This window comes from Zeus faber (assembly GCF_960531495.2).
Source record: "Zeus faber genome assembly, chromosome: 7".
NCBI lineage: Eukaryota > Metazoa > Chordata > Actinopteri > Zeiformes > Zeidae > Zeus > Zeus faber.
Genome location: NC_137203.1, coordinates 3531910 through 3549819, shown reverse-complemented (window position 1 = coordinate 3549819; position 17910 = coordinate 3531910). Strand labels below are relative to the sequence as shown.

The following is a 17910-nucleotide window of genomic DNA, read 5'->3' as shown; positions in this document are numbered from 1 at the left end:
TCTGCCAAACAACGTCCTTTTAAATGGACTTCGAGCTCTACCACAACTTCATATCCGGCTGTAAGCTTTAGCCCTGGACGACCTACTGGAACTTTGGTCTCGAGGGATGGATGCTTCGGGGCTGAATGGATGTTTCCGTCCAGGGCTGGGCAATACGTCAACGTAATATCGATATAATCCGGGATCGTAATAGCAGGAAATAGTTGAACGTTTGCTTTAGGGAGTGCTACACTAAAGTAATGCAGGTTTCTGAACTTCAGACTCTTCTAGCTTTTAAACAACTGTTACTAATGATTGTTTCTCAGATAAGTCTTTATGTGTAAATCTTATGAAGGCACAGAGTCATCCTCACAAGATCTCGTGGTATTCGTAGAAAATATTGTGATATTGGCTCGCCCCGCCCTACTTCCTACTGAAGTAACCCTCCCAGGTGACCAGGACCAGTAATGGTGCTACCTTTGTAGCTTTCATTCTCCATATTTAATTTGGGGGTTAACAGTTACGTGGTTTGGGAATTAAAAATCCCAAACCACTGACTCAAACAACATCAAGAGACGGCATAGAAGTATTATTTTCCTTGTGTTTTATTGTCTTTTTTTTTTAACGCAAGAAACAAAAGCATCCACGATGGGCTTTTTGTTACAAAATGCTCAGATAGATCCGCTTCTGTCATAGAAGGAAACTATAGAAAATAGTTGTGCATTTCAAAAAATGAACCCTTACTTCCGCTGCATCCAAAAGATAAGTCGGTTCCCTCTGTGCTTCCACACAGACATGCAGCTGTGATTGCCAAATGTTGATGACATCGGCTCTTTAGAGATTTTTTGCCTAAAGTTTTCCACGATTTAGACAATCTCAGTCTTGTCGCTGTTCCTCCAGAACAACACTCAGTTGCTCTCTTTTCCTTGATGCTCTCATGATGTCAACACAAACATGACTCCATAACTCCAGACCATAATAATAATGCTAATAATAATCTATGTTGTTACTCAGCAAAAGTAGAACTCTGGTCTCTTTTCATCAAATCAAACGACTGCTTGACACTCACTCAACACTTTGGCTTTAAATTAAACTGAACATTCCAAAAAATAATAAAAATGTAATAAAAAAACAAAACAAGCTGCACGTCTTCCATTAAAACATCTTAGCAGCTTCTGGCGTCAAAGGCAGAGAAACGGCCTCAATAACGTTAATGTTTCAGTTACGACTGGAAAAAAAGTGAAAGGTTCTGAACGCTAGTTATGAATGACTGCGATGGTAGAAGTTCTCCTCGAGGGGAACAACAACAACAACAACAACAACAACATGGCGTTTGGGGGCAGTGGCACCGTGACCAGGAATAAGAGGTCAGAGGTCGCCCACATCCCACAGCTGATCGACGCTTTACCCCAAAAGGAAGCTTGGTCTTGCTTCTCCTCACTCATCCTTCAGCCGCCGTCCCCCTCCCGGTCCGTCCGGCGCCGACCGCTTGGTGGCCGTGGCGACCCCTCCTCCACCCCTGCCTCAGGAGGGAATCATCCCTTTGTTCCTCTTGCGGTCGGCCATGGAGCGCCGGTTGTGGTTGGCCACGCGGTTCTTGTTGGCCTCCTTCTTGCGTCGGTCCTGGTTGGTCTCCTGCGTCTGGCCCTGGCCCTTGGGCTTCCCCACCACGCTGGGGGCCTCCGGGCGGAAGCTGCCGAGACACGAGGGCCAGGCCAATCATCAAGATCGTGATATGAGAATGGATATGATAATTAAATGTTAACACAGTAAACCGTGCGAATCAGACCAAAAGTGAAAACAGGAAAAGTGCATTGAACAGAATGGATGATGAAGGAGAAAGCAGGAAGGAAGGAAGCGATGGAGGTGAAACATGAGGGAGAACGATCCAGGAAGGGCGGAGGGAGCATTCTGTCCTTTTTACCCTTTCCTCTGCTGCATGGCGGCTCTCCGGGCGGCGGCTCGCTCCCTCAGCAGCGCCGGATCCTGGACGAACTGGTCCCGGTTCACAGCGTTCTGGAAGAGCAAACGCTGGCGAGTGAGGAGGGGACGGGGGGAGAGGGGCTCACAGAGTCTGTAGAATGGATAAGCCGCCACACGGACGAGTCCTCTGATCTGAGTTTATCGGATCTGACTCTCCTGGTGCCGTGCCAACTAAAAGGCTCATTTGATTGGGGGGCTCTGAAGGGTAAAATGTACTTTGCCAAAAAACTATGTCAAGCAGGAGTGGAACAGCTATGAAGCTCTAAAAAAGTTTAAACATTTTAACATGATGTCGTTCCCCAATATTGCTGGTTTTTCTTCCTACCAGGTAGTTCACTCACCAGGTGTCTCAGGTCTGCATCAAACCTCTACTACAGTGCTTCTATATCGATGTGGTTTAAAAAAAAAAATTTTTTTTTTTTTTTTTTTTAAAGTGACACCTGCTCTACTACACAGCTCCAACAAAACCCAGCAAAACCGTCCCCGAGTAATGGATTCATATGGTGGAAATCAATCAAAACAAAAAGAAGATCGGAGATGAGAGGCTCTATATTCCAGGCGGGTACCTCTACATTCTCTGCCTCTTCCTCCTCGTCCTCCTCGTCGTCCTCCACCCGCTGCGCTCTCCCTGCCGCTCGTAGAACCTGCGGCATGGTGAAAGGCCTGCAGGCAGAAAGGCTGCGGTCGGACTCTGCTCTCAAACCATCCTTTTCTGACTTGACTTGCAGTACCCAGGCAGTACCTTCTGTTCAGCAGACTCTCTCCGTCCAGGTCGTTGGCCCCCACTTGGTTGAGGTCGTACGTGTCGTCGTAGTCGTCGTCGTAGTCGTCCGTGCTCTGGCCGGGCAGCACAATCACCTCGTCCAACACCGTCTCGTACGCCTGGTAGCGATCCCGCTGCTCCACCAGGTGGCGCTTGTTGTTCAGCAACTCACGGGCGCTCTCCTCTTTCCTGCAGGGTGAAAAGAATGCGTATGAAATGTCACATTAACATTATTTACATCAAATGTTTCTAACTGTTAGACTACATGTCCCCTAGTGGTATGGGTGGGTACTGCAGGGTCTGATGAAATTCCTCCTGAAATTCAGAAATTCTTCTACACCGACAAGCTTCTGCGTTTGTGAATAAAATAAGGGAATCCCTAGTTATAATCAGTACGCTAATAATTGCATCATAGCAACAAATAAGGTCTTCACCCTTCACATTTTATTTGTGTGTGTATTTATTTTAACAGTTTTTAAATAATCTGAACCAGCCTGAAAATTGTGTATGTGTATTGAAACTTTCAAGATTTTTATTTGTCACATACATATACATACTTCCATACATATATGCAGTGAAATGTAATGCAACGCACCCGGTGATAGCACACAAGAAGTCCTAGGAAAAAGTACTAAAATAAAATAAAAGACAAAGTAGAAAATTACTTTCTAATAGACCGACTAACTGACTCCTAAAACGTAATACAGTAAGTGGAATACTTATAGAATAAGATAAAAAATATATAGAATAAAATACAATAAAAAATAAATTGAAATAAAATGGAATAGGTTGAAGGAATATGGCTATGTATATACAGATATGTGCATTTAAAGTGGCATGTGAATTAAAGTGGCATGTGAATGTGAATAGTGTGAGGTAGTGATTGGGATAATACAGCACAGTATACAACAGTACGGCGCAGCAATACGGCATCACGAACAACCCTGAACAGTGACACAGTATGCGGTACAGTATGCTACATACAGTACAGTAGGTAGTGGAGCCTAGTGCATGGCTCAGTTAGGACCCCTGGTGAGGTCAGCATTGACAGTTCTGATGGCTTGAGGGAAGAAACTCCGTCTCAGTCTCTCTGTTCTCGCTGCGTGACTGCGGAGGCGCTTGCCTGACCGCAGCAGCTGAAACAGTCCGTTGTTGGGGTGATGAGGATCCTTCATGATCCTACGGGCTCTGCTACTACACCTCCTGGTGTATAGCTCCTGCAAGGGGGGGAGGGTAGTTCCAGTGGTACGTTCAGCTGAACGCACCACCCTCTGCAGGGCCCGCCTGTCCTGGGCAGTACAGTTCCCAAACCAGGCAGTGATGTTGCCTGTCAGGATGCTCTCCACTGCTCCAGAGTAGAAGGACTTGAGGATCCTCACCGAGACCCGGAATTTCCTCAGCTGCCTGAGGTGGTAGAGACGCTGCCTCGCCTTTCTCACCAGAGTGTCTGTGTGAACAGTCCATGTTAAGTCCTCTGTGATGTGGACTCCCAGATATCTGAAGCTGCTCACCCTATCGACAGAAGTCCCATTAATCCACAACGGCGCGTGCGTCCTCGATTGTGATCCACGCCTAAAGTCCACAATCAGCTCCTTGGTTTTGCTGACGTTCAGGTGTAGGCTGTTGTCCTGGCACCAGAGTGACAGGTCAGCCACCTCCTCGCGGTAGGCCTTCTCATCGCAGTCGGTGATCAGGCCCACGACCACGGTGTCGTCAGCAAACTTGATGATGGTGTTGGAGCTGGACCTGGCCACACAGTCATGTGTGTACAGGGAGTACAGTAGGGGGCTGAGGACGCAGCCCTGGGGGGATCCTGTATTCAGGGTGAGGGAGCTTGACATGTACTTCCCCACCTTGACCACCTGGGGGCGGCCTGTGAGGAAGTCCAGGATCCAGGTGCACAGCGGAGCATTCAATCCTAGCTCCAACAACTTGACAGCCAGTCTGGTGGGGACTATGGTGTTGAAAGCTGAGCTATAATCAATGAACAGCATTCTCACATAGGCCCCCTTCTGGCCATCCAGGTGCGTGAGCGTGGTGTGCAGTACCTGAGAGACCGCGTCATCCGTGGATCTGTTCTGCCGGTACGCGAACTGCAACGGGTCCAAGGTGCGGGGGAGGGAGGCGCAGATGTAATCCTTAATCAGCCTCTCGAAACACTTCATGACCACCGAGGTGAGGGCCACCGGACGGTAGTCATTCAGGCAGGTTGGAGAGGCGATCTTCGGGACAGGAACGACGGTGGACCTCTTGAAGCAGGATGGGACCACTGATTCAGCCAGGGAGATGTTGAATATTGTGGTGAACACCGGAGCTAGCTGGTTAGCACAGGTCTTCAGTACTCGTCCAGATATGCCATCTGGACCCGCAGCTTTCCTGGTGTTCACCCGCATCAAAGCCCTCCTGACCTCGTGCACGGACACTGAGAGTGCGCGCTCGTCCCCAGCGGTGTAACTCCAATTAGCCGGCGAGCTAGCGGTGCTGCTGCCAGACTCGAACCGCGCATAAAAGGAGTTCAGTTGGTTGGCCAGGGAGGCGTCCGCACTCGTGGCTGGGGAGGAGCTGCTCTTGTAGTTAGTTATTGTTCGCAGCCCCTCCCACAAGCGTCTTGTGTCCCCCCGCTCCATCTGCAGCTCCACGGTGTCTCTGTACGTCCGTTTAGCGTCCCTCACCGCCCTCCGCAGATTGTACGACGCCGCTTTGTAGTTGTCCATGTTGCCAGATACAAGTCCGTCGTTGTAAGCGGCCGTGCGAGCATTCAGAGCGCAGCGGATGGATTTATCAACCCATGGTTTCTGGTTTGGAAATATCCGAACTTTCACCGTAGGAACGATTTCATCCGCGAGCGTAGCCACAAAACTCACTACAACCTCCGTAAACTCGCTGACGTCACTTGAACTCGCTCGGAACATGTCCCAGTCTACGTCAGTCAGAGCGTCCTGAAGCGCAGCCTCTGATTGGTCCGTCCACCGCTTCACTTCCCTCGTCATCACCAGATCCCGCGCGATCAGAGGCCTGTAAACAGGAAGCAGCGAGATCGCGGCGTGATCTGATTTCCCAAAAGCAGGAAGCGACACGGCCTTGTATCCGTTCTTGTAAGGAGTGTAACAATGGTCCAGAGTTTTGTCTCCCCTGGTGGCACACGTGATGTGTTGGTGGAAATTCGGCAGAACTTTTTTCAGGTTGGCCCTGTTAAAGTCCCCAGTCACCACCACAGCCGCGTCGGGATGTCTGTTCTGAAATCCGCACAACACATCGTGCAGAACCGACAGAGCTGCGTCGGTGTCCGCTTGCGGTGGGATATAAACGGCTGTAATGATGACCGTGCTGAATTCCCGGGGGAGATAAAATGGACGGCATAGTATGGTCAGCTGTTCCAGGTTCGGCGAGCAGGAGTGGGAGAGGAATTTGGTGTTGTTGGCGTTACACCAGCGGTTGTTTACCATTAGGCAGACGCCTCCACCTTTGGATTTCCCCAACTCTGCCGTTCTGTCGCCGCGGAACACGGAGAAGGCCTCGGCTGGACGTATGGCTTCATCCGGCACCAGTGGGTTCAGCCATGTTTCCGTCAGGCAGAGGACGCAACAGTTCCTCGTGTCACGCTGGAATTTGATCCTCGCTCGAAGTTCATCCATCTTGTTCTCCAGGGACTGGACGTTTGCAAGAAGGATGCTTGGCAGAGGTGGACGGTAAGGTTGCGTCCTCATTCTGACCCGAATGCCGCCTCGTTTACCTCGGTGCTTCCTCCGTGGGCCGGCTCGTGGAACAGCGACTCCATTTTTGTTGTTGTTGCTAGTGTTCCCGCGTAGGATTTCCCGCCGGCCACTCTGCTCCCACGGATAAAAAGTCCCAAAGTTGTTCGTTTAGGGAAATTTTTATATCCATGAGTGCATCGCGGCCGTATGAGTTAAATGCGTATATGCGTATATGCGTTATATGCGTATGCGTATTGATTTACAGTTTGGGTAGGATATATCAGGGTCTGCAGTTTTGACCACAACCCATACGAAAACCAAGAATAAGGTCAAAGACCACTGGTTCACATAAAGCCAATGAAAGATGGGGACATTTTTTTTTTTTTTATGAAATAAACCAACCAAAAAAAATTTGAAATCTGCTAAATTGTGACGGTTGGTTTTGACTTGAGCAGTTTGAGAAGGAATTTTAGGTTGTCTAGTAATGTAAAGGTTGCTGTTTCGATCCCAGGCTCCTCCTGCTAGCATGCTGTAGTGTCCTTGAGCAAGACACTTAACCCCTAATTGCTCCAGGATGGCTGCGTCCGTCGCTGTTTGAACAATTGTAAGTCGCTTCGGATAAAAGCGTCTGATCAATGAAATGTAATGTAATGTTATACTGCAGCAGAGCAAAGCAGAGACATGGAGGGATTCCAGGAATTAAGTTCACGCGTCGCCTTGGGTTCTTCAGCAGTTGGAGTTGGAGATGTGATGTCTTGAACTCACCTCCGGCCCTTCCAGATGCGGTTCATGTCCACCTGGTCCCGGTGGAAGACATCAAAATCGTCATCGTCAAACACGTTCGACCTGCTGTTCAGGACGGGGGGAAGGTCCTCCTTCACCGGCCTGGGGAGACGGATGGACGGAGTCAACTTTCACTTTACCAGGATCTCTCGTTATGCATTTAATTTTCTGTGATTTTAACAATCACACAGGTCTTGAACCAGACATGGCTACAGCAGAGTGATTCCTACATGTATTGTGGAGCGGGCAAATTGACGTTTGAGGCTTCCTCTGGCAGACTGTCCCCCACACTCCACTGAACTTTCTACAAGGCGTTAGCGCTTTCCATCACATTTTTAGCATATTTTTCCAGAAACTAGTCCTTGAGATCCGGGAAAAAAATTAAAAATAAAATAGACCTCTGGGTCTTTGTCCAAATAATGTCACAATGAGTAATGATGCTTCTTTATCCATACAGTATAGGGTTGGTCATGTGTATATGGACAAAATGTATTATATTTTTCTCGCATATCAGGGCATCCTGGTAGGTGATGCTCTACTTCCTTTTTAAGACGTTATTTAATGTAAATAAATAAATAAATAGATGAAGGAAGGAATGAATAAATAAATAAATAACTAAATACCTTTAAATGACTTTAGCATTATCAAAGCTCAGTTTAAGGTCGTCCTGCTCCGCGCCCGGCTCACCTGGGCATGGCACGGTCCAGTTTGTCCAGGTCCGGTGTCAGTCGGTCCTCCAGGATGTTGTTGATCACCAGCTCAGAGTTGAAGTCGTACTCCTGGAGGCAGGCGAGCAGGAAGCCTTCTCCCAGGTCCGGCAGCAGATCCCTGATGCAGGACAGCAGAGATTCCAGCTCCCCCGCGCTCAGCGAGCACGCTGCCCCCTGGATGAGGACAGAGTTACTATGGGAGGAATTCTGTGCCACAATTCACATATCTAGATTTTAATATAAATGTAAAGTAAAAATGCGAAGAGGAATAAAAACTACAATACAGAAATCTGTAAGTAAAAAAAAACAAAAAACATTTATATGCAATCAAATATATTTACATGTTTTTTTTTTTGTTTTTTTTTATAATAACTTTTAGATGTGATAATTCTATGATGTGATCAAAGTCTATGAAATTCACAGTTGCATTACTTTATTGTAATGAAGCCTTAAAAGACAACATTTAAATAATATCACAATATTATGCCAACCAAAATCCCAGACAATACCTAGTCTCATTTCATGACAGATAAATCATCCTGCCCTACTACCAAGACAAAGTCCAAGCAGACGACTTATTAAAGGCACTTCAGACTGACAGTTGTAGTTAAATCCACACTGGTACTCACATTGTTTCCTTTTTGGGGCACAGGGAACGCTGCTTCCGCCCCCCTGGGACTCTCCCCTCCTTCTCCTGGTTCCCTCACCCCCAGAGCCCCGTCACCTACAGCCGCCTGGGCAGCCGGCTCCGCTGAGGGAGATTTAGGGTGGACCTGGATCCGGCCCTGAGGTCTCCTACGTCCCACGCTGTCCCAGCTGCTCTCCACCCCTTGGAGCAGGTAGGATGTCCTGGTGTCGTCTCTGGAGGATTTCACAGTTAATAACAAGTTTAACAACGGAGAACAACAGCACCGTGTCCAGCTGATGCAGTCAAGTCCATTCTTTGTTCCAACCAATTAGAACCACAGAGGGGTGACTGTTATAAGGGAAAGCCATCGTTTCGAATGAAAACCTTTATGGCATGAAGAGATGGAGCTCAAACAGGCCCTGCCCACACCGGAGGAGAAATCATTTCGTTGCGCTACCTTGTCATTTGGGTCTGCTAGAAAACAGAAAAAAAAAGCCTAAAAGCTGCCGGCAAAGAACCCAAAACAAGTTTTAAGAAGCTTCCAAACTCAAAAGCAACCTTTAAAAACAGAAAGGCATGTACTGGCAAGAAGACTGTTTCTTCCAAGGTACACACAGGGTCCCTAAATAATTCTACGACATGCTGAAACGTCAGTGTTTTGAGCTAGCTAGGATGAATATTAAGGCCCCGATTGTTTTCAACCCTGGTGGTCATTAAGACATGCTCCGTCTCAATGACTGGAAACCATTTTGCCGCCATGTTTAATTTACAAATATAGTTATATCAATGAACAAGTACAAAAAACAACTGGAATTGGTTTGTAACTACACAGAACCTTTTCCAACTGGCAGCATATGGAACATAGAATAATACAGTATTTATATGCAGTATACTGTATATAAATAATATTTAAATTCATTAAAATTTCATTGAGCTACATGAGTGGGAGAGCCTGGTGCAGGAGGCTGATGTCGTCTGCCACGGGAAACTGTTCATCGTAGTCTGACAGGAACCTGAGGAGGGGGGGGGGAAGAATATACAAATAAATAAATAAACAAATGTGTGTGACAATATACATACTACACTCTTACCAAAGCTAATCTGAAAATAAATTAAAAAAAATCAACACAGACTATCCCTCAAGTCTCTACATCCGAGTTCTAAAAGAACGAACAGACTTGGATTGAACCTTTTTTCCGGTAGAAAAGCTGTGAAATGTTGCAGCAGCTCGTCTGCAAACGTCTGCATGTTTTCTGTCCTGGAAAAAAAAACCAAAAAAAAAACAACAAAGCTGTAAAAGGGTCACCTCCAAACCCCTCAGGGGCGGGGACACAGCATACTAAATATATCAACAGCATACTAAATATACAGTATACACAGCATCAATACAGGATGACTTCATGCGAGCAGAGGTTGTAGTTGAGTGTTATGGGAGGAGCGGGCAGACTCACCCCTCCAGGATGGGCTGCAGGCAGGTGTGCTGTAGCAGCAGGTGAGCCGTCTCCACCATCTTCTTGCAGGAGTGAGACAATCTCTTCCACAAATCCTCCTGGAGACTGGACGGAGAGAATCATGAGACCGTCAGACATCATGAGTTGCTGTATTGTGAAAAAGCCGTCCGACACAGCCTTTAAAAATTATCATTTGTCAATAACAATTAATATACTAACATGAAAGATAACCGTCAGAAACTCCTAAGGGGGTCCCAGATGCCACTTTGCAAGTTAATAACCTTTTATTGAAACAGGAAAAGCCTTTTGAGCCACACATTAATATAAAAGTCATCTTTGAGTTATTCATAGAGTAAAACAGAATGAGTTACAGCATTTCCGTGACAACCAAACACAACTCTAAGAACTGTCCTACATCATTATATTTCACTGTAAATTCAACCCTGCGTCTTTCTGAGCTCGTCTGCGATTATTTTGTCTTAACTACAGTACATATTCTTACTTTATATTCTATAACCCTATATCAGGTTCCTCAGTGAGCTGCTATAATGGCGCACACACACACACACACACACACACACACACACACACACACACACACACACACACACACACACACACACACACACACACACACACACACACACACACACACACACACACACACCTTTTATCGTTGAAGTTTCTCTTCTTCGCTGCCGTCTCAAGCTCTGGAACGGCGCTCTCATAAAACAAGGTCAATCTGAAACACACGGGGAAGGGATTTAATGATTGATAGACGGCGACGGGTGGAGTAACGGACAGATGGATGCTACCTGCTGAGGAAGCCATGGGACTGGAAGGTCGTGCAGGCAGCAGGGAAGATGTCCAGAAAGGCCTGGATGGTGGTGGTGGAGTCGCACAGGTACAGAACCAGGTCCAGCAGATCCTGACACACAAAACACACACACACAAACTCATTACACCTGGAATTACCATGCAATCAACCAGCTCTTGGAAATATAAAAAGGCGGAACAGGTGTTATTATTCTTATTATTTATTTATTCCGTTTATCATCATCTTTATTATAGACATCAGCGGTGACACTCGCTCAAAGTCACTGTAGATGCTGCATTGGTCGGCAGTACGTGAAGGCTGACTATTCTGGATTCTTTTCAATAATTCATGGTTTCATCCACTTTGACTTTAATGAGACAAGTAAACTAAAGACAAGAGTGTATAGGTGTGTAAAGTCTCTCTGCCTGCCTGTCTGTGTCTGTCTGACCTGCTGGCTCATGGTCATGGCAGTTGGTCGGCTGTTTGCGCTGAGTTTCAGTGGCTCGATGGCTGCAGCACCGTCACACTGGAGGCCGCACTTATCCAGGATGGTATCAAACACCTGAGAGAGAGAGAGAGAGAGAGAGAGAGAGAGAGAGAGAGAGAGAGAGAGAGAGAGAGAGAGAGAGAGAGAGAGAGAGAGAGAGAGAGAGAGAGAGAGAGAGAGAGAGAGAGAGAGAGAGAGAGAGAGAGAGAGAGAGAGAGAGAGATGAGAGAGAGAGAGAGAGAGAGAGAGAGAGAGAGAGAGAGAGAGAGAGAGAGAGAGAGAGAGAGAGAGAGATTTTAACATACAACCAACCCAGTAACTGATGCTTTTCCTGCTCATAGCAGAGAGAGCCATGCATCCCTCCTGGAAATTCAATGTGCTTGACACAAAACCTAAAAAGCTTAAAGAGGCATTTCATAAGTAGAAAGATAAGTCACAGAAAAGAAAAAAAAAAAAAAAAGTCAACGATTGAAGCGTCTTACCTGTAACACAGAGGGCACTGTCTCGTCCAGGTCGGCATAGTAACAGGGCTGCTGGGTGAAGATGTTCTCTGGATAAAGGGAAGCAGGGATTGGAACGCTCATCATAGACGCAAGCACACAAAGAGAAACTTAGAGACGAGGATAATCAAACGTCCTGGAAGGTTTTGCGATCGTTCCCGCCTCAGCTCACCAATCATCTTATGCAGCAGCTGGGTGTTGCCCTTCCCAAAGAGCACACACAGGTCCAGGATCTTGGGAATGTCAAACAGGAAGTTTTCATAGACAATCTCCCCAAACACGGCTGGAGTGAGGAAGTTCTCCTGTCAGAATAAAAAACAACGAGGTAGGAAAGATGAAGCATGGTGACTGGTAACACAAAGACGTCCCGTGTGCTGTTTCTCAGACAGACAGTAATACCTCATCTCTTCGAGCAGAACTGTTGGTTCCTGATGTGTTTCTGGATTCAGAGCCAGCACGACTGTATTCGTTGCTATAGTAACAAGATATTACTATCAGCTGTTCGTCCGTTGAGGTAGCTAGCTAATGGTAATCATTCATTTGAAATGGAGAACTTGGGGTTTCGTTTTTGCTGCGGCTTTGTGTTCCTGACATTATTGTGCAGAGCGTATTAATTTTTAATTCATTTCCAGAATGTTCTCCTACGGCCAGTTATTTAATGACCAAAACCTCGGGCGGCAGTTAAGGGACCACTCAGGAACGAGATCATATTTAGCCCCGCCCCAGGTGTCAAACGAGGCTGGAATATTTAGGTTCCTAGAACCATGAGGGCAGGTGAAATGGAAATGAAGTGACTTCACCCTACTCTAGTGGAAAACTCTGATTAAACAAATGGGAGACTCTTGCAATCCTGATAAAGAGATTAAAACTAATCTGTTAAAGTAGGACCCAGAAGACAGGCTCAAAATGCTAAACATAAAAGAATGTTCATCATTTATACACTGGATGATGTGCGTCGCCTGAATAAAGGTGGCTGTGACCAGATGGTTGACAGAGAAATCCAGAAGTCAGTAAAAATATCTCTTTGCACTTCGCTCCCTCTACCAGACAGTAAACTGATCCTGAAACGACTGCTGCAGCTGATCTCTGGCCGAGACGCAGCGGTTTAGCTTTCAATCCTACATTCAGAAACAAAAGTTAACGCCTGGTTCAAAAACACATCAAATAAAAAGATATTATCCAACAAACCAGCGATACAGAGCAGTTATATAGATACGGGAATGAGTCAATACCGAGGGTTAAGGGATAATAAATACTGGTGGTTGCATTGACATTTAAAAAGGTGATTGCGACTGATGTCAAGTGCTCAACAGCATTATTGTACAAATATTATTATTAATACATCTTTAGGACAGCCAGTTTATAATACAAGAACACAAATGTAGGAACAACCAAATTGAGATCATTCACAGTCTTCACATGAGTTGAACCCAATAAATATATAACTAGTAAAAATAAACAAGTAGTTAAAATGGGAACGGGAATAAAGGGAAAGGACCTTGGTTATTTTAGTTGTGTAAATATTTTTTTAAATTAATTATATAATGGATAGTATCGATACAGATAGCATTAGCTAGGAGTCAGGAACGGAGGAGGCTTTATGGTAACATCGCCATGGTAACATAATTTGCAAGGAAAGACAATAACTGTGGATTGGATCATTTTTTTTGCGGAAAAGTGATACATTTCCAAGTCGTGGCATGTTTTAGGTTTGATAATGTTACGCTAAATGTATGCGTGTACCTTGGACTCCTTGTGCGTGGCCATTCTGAGGAAGCTCATGAAGACGGCTCGGTGGACGCATCGCTGCATGTCCGCCACAGCCGGAGAGGAGGGCAGAGAGGCGGGGTCCAGGCCCCGCGGGGCGTGGCGCAGGTACGAGTCCAGACACTTCTGGAGGGACTCGTCAAAAACAACCTGGAGCAGACATGATGGAGGGAGGAGGAGTATGAAGACAGATCCAACTAGCGGGGAGGGTTATGGATATTAATATCCATTACATCCATCCATTTTTCCTGGTCCCTATCCTGTGACCTGGTCAAACCTACAAGGAACCTAAGAGTTCCCCCGCTGACAATAAATTAGCATAAACAAACACAAGTAAAAATATCCAGACACGTCCAGTCACACGCCATGTAAACAAAACAAGTCCCACCTGGCACCAGAACTTGTCGTGGGGCAGCGCCAGCAGCCACTCCAGGTCCTCGGCAATGAACTTTGCATGCTCCAAAAACTCCTCCACCTGAGCAGGGGAACCGTCCTCGGGCGGAGGCTTGTACGCAACAAAACACCGCTCCTCCTTCCTGTCTGGATGCTGGTGGTATGAAAATAACAACACATAAGAGAGTTTGTTACGGGAGTGGGATTGCCCAGGGAGTGGAACCTGACCCTGTGCCATGTCATCCCTCATCCACCAACCAGTCGCTCACCAGAGCAGGCAAAGAGCGATCCTTCCCGTGTCCGTCACGCTCCGTCACCTGCTGCTCATCCAGAGGAACCACGGCACAGGCCATGGTCTCTACCTCGGGTGGGTTCTGCAGGTTAGAATTGCAATGTGTTTTCATATACAAGGAATTTGTCTTAAAGTGTTGGTGCATTGTTGTACAGACATTGAGAGTTTAAAAAAAGAAAAACAAAATATATAACATAGGATTCCAAGTATGCACAAGATAAATCAAAAGGCTGTGGGTATAAATATAACTAGGTGGGATCCACTGTCCAGGTTGAACACATATGTTAAGAATGACACGGCATGGAAAACAATGGATTAATAGACAGAATTATTAGTCTAACGTCTAAGTTATTACAAGGTTATTCAATATGTCGCAGTTATTGCACATGGCTTACTCTGTGTGTGGGTGTGTGTGTATAATCAAGACAAAAAGAGAGGAAGTTATTGGTGTAATAAAGTAATGACACCAGGGCCGAGCTGAGTTGGAAGCAGTAGTTTGCTCCCAGATTAGAAGCTAAACTGTCAGATCAGATGGCAACCCAGCTACTCGCAGGTAGTGGCGAGGCACATACAACACAACACCACAAACTTTATCATATCTGGCCGCCAGAGTAAAAAGATTATAGCTTATCGTGGATACGGCTGATTAGTTTATTTAAAAAAAATAATGGGATAAGTAACTTCCACTTGGCTTCTACCACCTGCTGCTAGCAGTTAGCAGCTAGCAGTTAGCAGCTAGCAGTTAGCAGCTAGCGCTAGCCTCGGAGTGACAGCGCATCAATGGAAACGTGCTAACGGCTAGCCGGCTCTTTTTCCTCCAGAAGCCATGGGAGAGTTGAATAAAAGAACCCCCGGCGGCCCCTGGACCCACCTCTCACTCGGGACAGCCGCGGTGCCGTCCGGCCATCGCGATTGACAGTGACGGGGCGCGGTTCACGTCACATTTAGGATGAATTCTGACGGAGCGTCCGGACGGGATGTGGCGCTTTTATTTAACTTGGAAAGGCGCATGCGCGGAACGTATCCTGGCCACGCTGACGTAATGACGTCGCCAGGCGCCGCCCAGTGGCCAATCGAGGGATATGTTTTGTTGATGTTTATTATTATAACATAATAATAATAATAATAATAATAATAATAATCATCATTATAATAATAATAATCATCATCATTATAATAATAATCATTATAATTTGACAGTTCCTGTGGCTTGTGCGTGTGTTCAGCCTTCACTATAACAAACTTAATTTGTAAAGCACCGTTGATACAAAACATGCTGCTCAAAGTGCTTAACATAAGAAAAGACAAATAAATCGTAATAATAAATAAGACAAACAAGCAAAAGGCAATAATAAAAATAAGTAAATATTATTTATTGGATCAGCAATATACGAGGATCACGATCATTCCTTATTAGTCTTCAACTACTCCAAGTCACTTTAAAATAATTCTCATTATAATAATTAGGTCCAGGCCTATTATTATTATATTAATCTCCGGTCCAGAGATTGGAAAATAGTTGTTTTTTTTTCACGCTTCAGTTTCTGTATAATAAATTAAATGAATAAATTAAATATCTAATTCAATTAAAGATTAGTTAAAAAAAAAAATCCTTCCTATTTTCAATTTTACTTGAATGAACGGCACTTTTTAAGAAACAGCTGTTCAGTGTACCTGCATGCGCTCCCCCATATGGCATTTCTTTTGTTGGTGGCGGGGTCTGCATTTCAATCAAACTGTCAATATGGACTGACATCCACACAAGGAACAAACATTTATAAAAATGCAAATTTTGGAGAAAACAAAGTGGGCGCCTCTGCCTGTAAAAACAAACGTTGCCCTTTCGAATGGAATTCTGGGCTCACCAAAAAAAAACAAAAAACATTTACCACTTTATTTGCAGGATGATGATCACACACACACACACACACACACACACACACACACACACACACACACACACACACACACACACACACACACACACACACACACACACACACACACACACACACACACACACACACACACACACACACACCCCAATAACCACACTAGTCGTTTCATGGAAAATAATGTTTATATATCAAAAAAACACATTCTCACGCCACGCGGAAAAGAGCGATGAGCTTCTCCATGGATGACTTTGGGTTTCCCAGGACTCCACAACACAAACAATTCTGAAAACAGCTTCAAGGAAGACTCCAGGAGAACGTCTAAATCACTGCTTCGACGGAATGGTTCATCTGTTGTGCGCACGTCGTAGAAGGACGGGGAACATCGCTTGGCTCAAACAAAAAAAATAATAAACCGTCCCCCGCCGGGTCGGCGCGTCCCCGGCACCCCGGGGTGCGGCGCCTCCTGACGGGGGCCGCTGCTGTGGAAGTGTCACATCCCAGGGGTTCCAACGAGGCTTCATGACTTTATGACTTTATGAGCGCTCATCATGGCTTCCAGTTAATGTCGGAGATAAACTATATTCAACACTTTGATATAGAGACTACGAATACATCTATTTAAGGATTAAGTAGCATTTGATGATAAACATTTGTCCAAATTTCACTGAGGTGCGTCTTGACAGATCTAGATGTAGAGGCTGAAAGGGACTATTGCATGATCATCGTAAACACAGACCTTCATTGATTATAGTCGTCAGACAGAGATGATATCTGTTTTTGTTTTTTTGTTTTATAAAATGAGCTGGTGTAGTGTCGGGTGGAGATCATAACCGTAAGTGCTCCGCACATGACTGCAGAACATGTCGATTTAAACTAAGTGCACGACGGACACTCTTTAGTAGTACAGGTATTACAGCTATATTATTCAGCCGTCAGCTCACAATTCGCGCGAGTAAAATGCACATTGTGATGACGTACGACGGTCGTTCACCATCCCAGGGTGATATCCAAAGATATATCAAATCTAACCGCATGGCCCGCTGAGAACTTCAACTCAGCCCCAATACAAAAGTCCTCCAGCGCCTCGGCCCGAACCAACTGTCACAATGAACAACAGTCAACACTCAGCAGCGGCTTCTCCCGCCCGAAGCAGAGAATTGAGAAACAAATCAGGGGTTGAAGCTAGATGTCCTGGCTAAAAACAGAAAAGATCAGTGGCGGCTAATCTGATATCCCAAAACGGAACAAAAGCTTGATATTTCATTAACTGACTTGACCAATATGACGAGGGGATATCACAAATAAAGGCTTCATTTACCAAAAAAATAAAAAATTCAAAATGAATGAATGAATCTGAAATTCTGCCGCTAGCGCAGGTGTCTGACTGAAGAGGGAGTTGTACAGATGCGGTGTCAGGTACCAGCTAGTCGGCACAAGCACGCGGCGCCTCTAGGAATCCGTGTGCAGTAATTAAATAAAACCTCTGAGTCTCTTGTAAAAGAATAAATATTCTGAGATGAGAAAACCGGAGAATTGCATCCGTACAGTTCAGAGATCACAAGACGCTGTGACGAGGGGCACAGGCGGTGGACAAGGAACGCCGGGAAACCGGGCGGAGCCGGAGAGTTATGAAATAAATTTTTTTCTTTTCCTTTTTTTAAACGTGGCTCCGGTGAAAAGGTCTGCTGGGGGATCTGAGACCAAAGAGTTTCTCACCACGTAGCCCTTTGCCATCTCCAATGGCCTGCCCAGACCATAAACAAC

General features: G+C 45.7%; 1 protein-coding gene across 1 annotated transcript; it reads right to left on the bottom strand.

The window, feature by feature from the left end:
- Positions 1 to 1503: 1503 nt before the first annotated feature.
- On the bottom strand, positions 1504 to 15238 carry ascc2 (activating signal cointegrator 1 complex subunit 2; the record flags this gene model as incomplete). Its single annotated transcript, XM_080003799.1, has 19 exons — positions 15120 to 15238; positions 14226 to 14330; positions 13952 to 14110; positions 13540 to 13713; positions 11969 to 12098; positions 11779 to 11846; positions 11258 to 11371; positions 10808 to 10920; positions 10660 to 10734; positions 9993 to 10097; positions 9731 to 9799; positions 9480 to 9554; positions 8543 to 8774; positions 7891 to 8087; positions 7186 to 7305; positions 2705 to 2914; positions 2529 to 2625; positions 1904 to 1995; positions 1504 to 1672 (listed from the first exon to the last, which is right to left on the bottom strand). The coding sequence occupies exons 2-19, from the start codon at positions 14307 to 14309 to the stop codon at positions 1504 to 1506; spliced, it is 2283 nt and encodes a 760-aa protein (XP_079859925.1). The 5' UTR covers positions 14310 to 14330; positions 15120 to 15238.
- Between the last annotated feature and the right edge of the window lie 2672 nt (positions 15239 to 17910).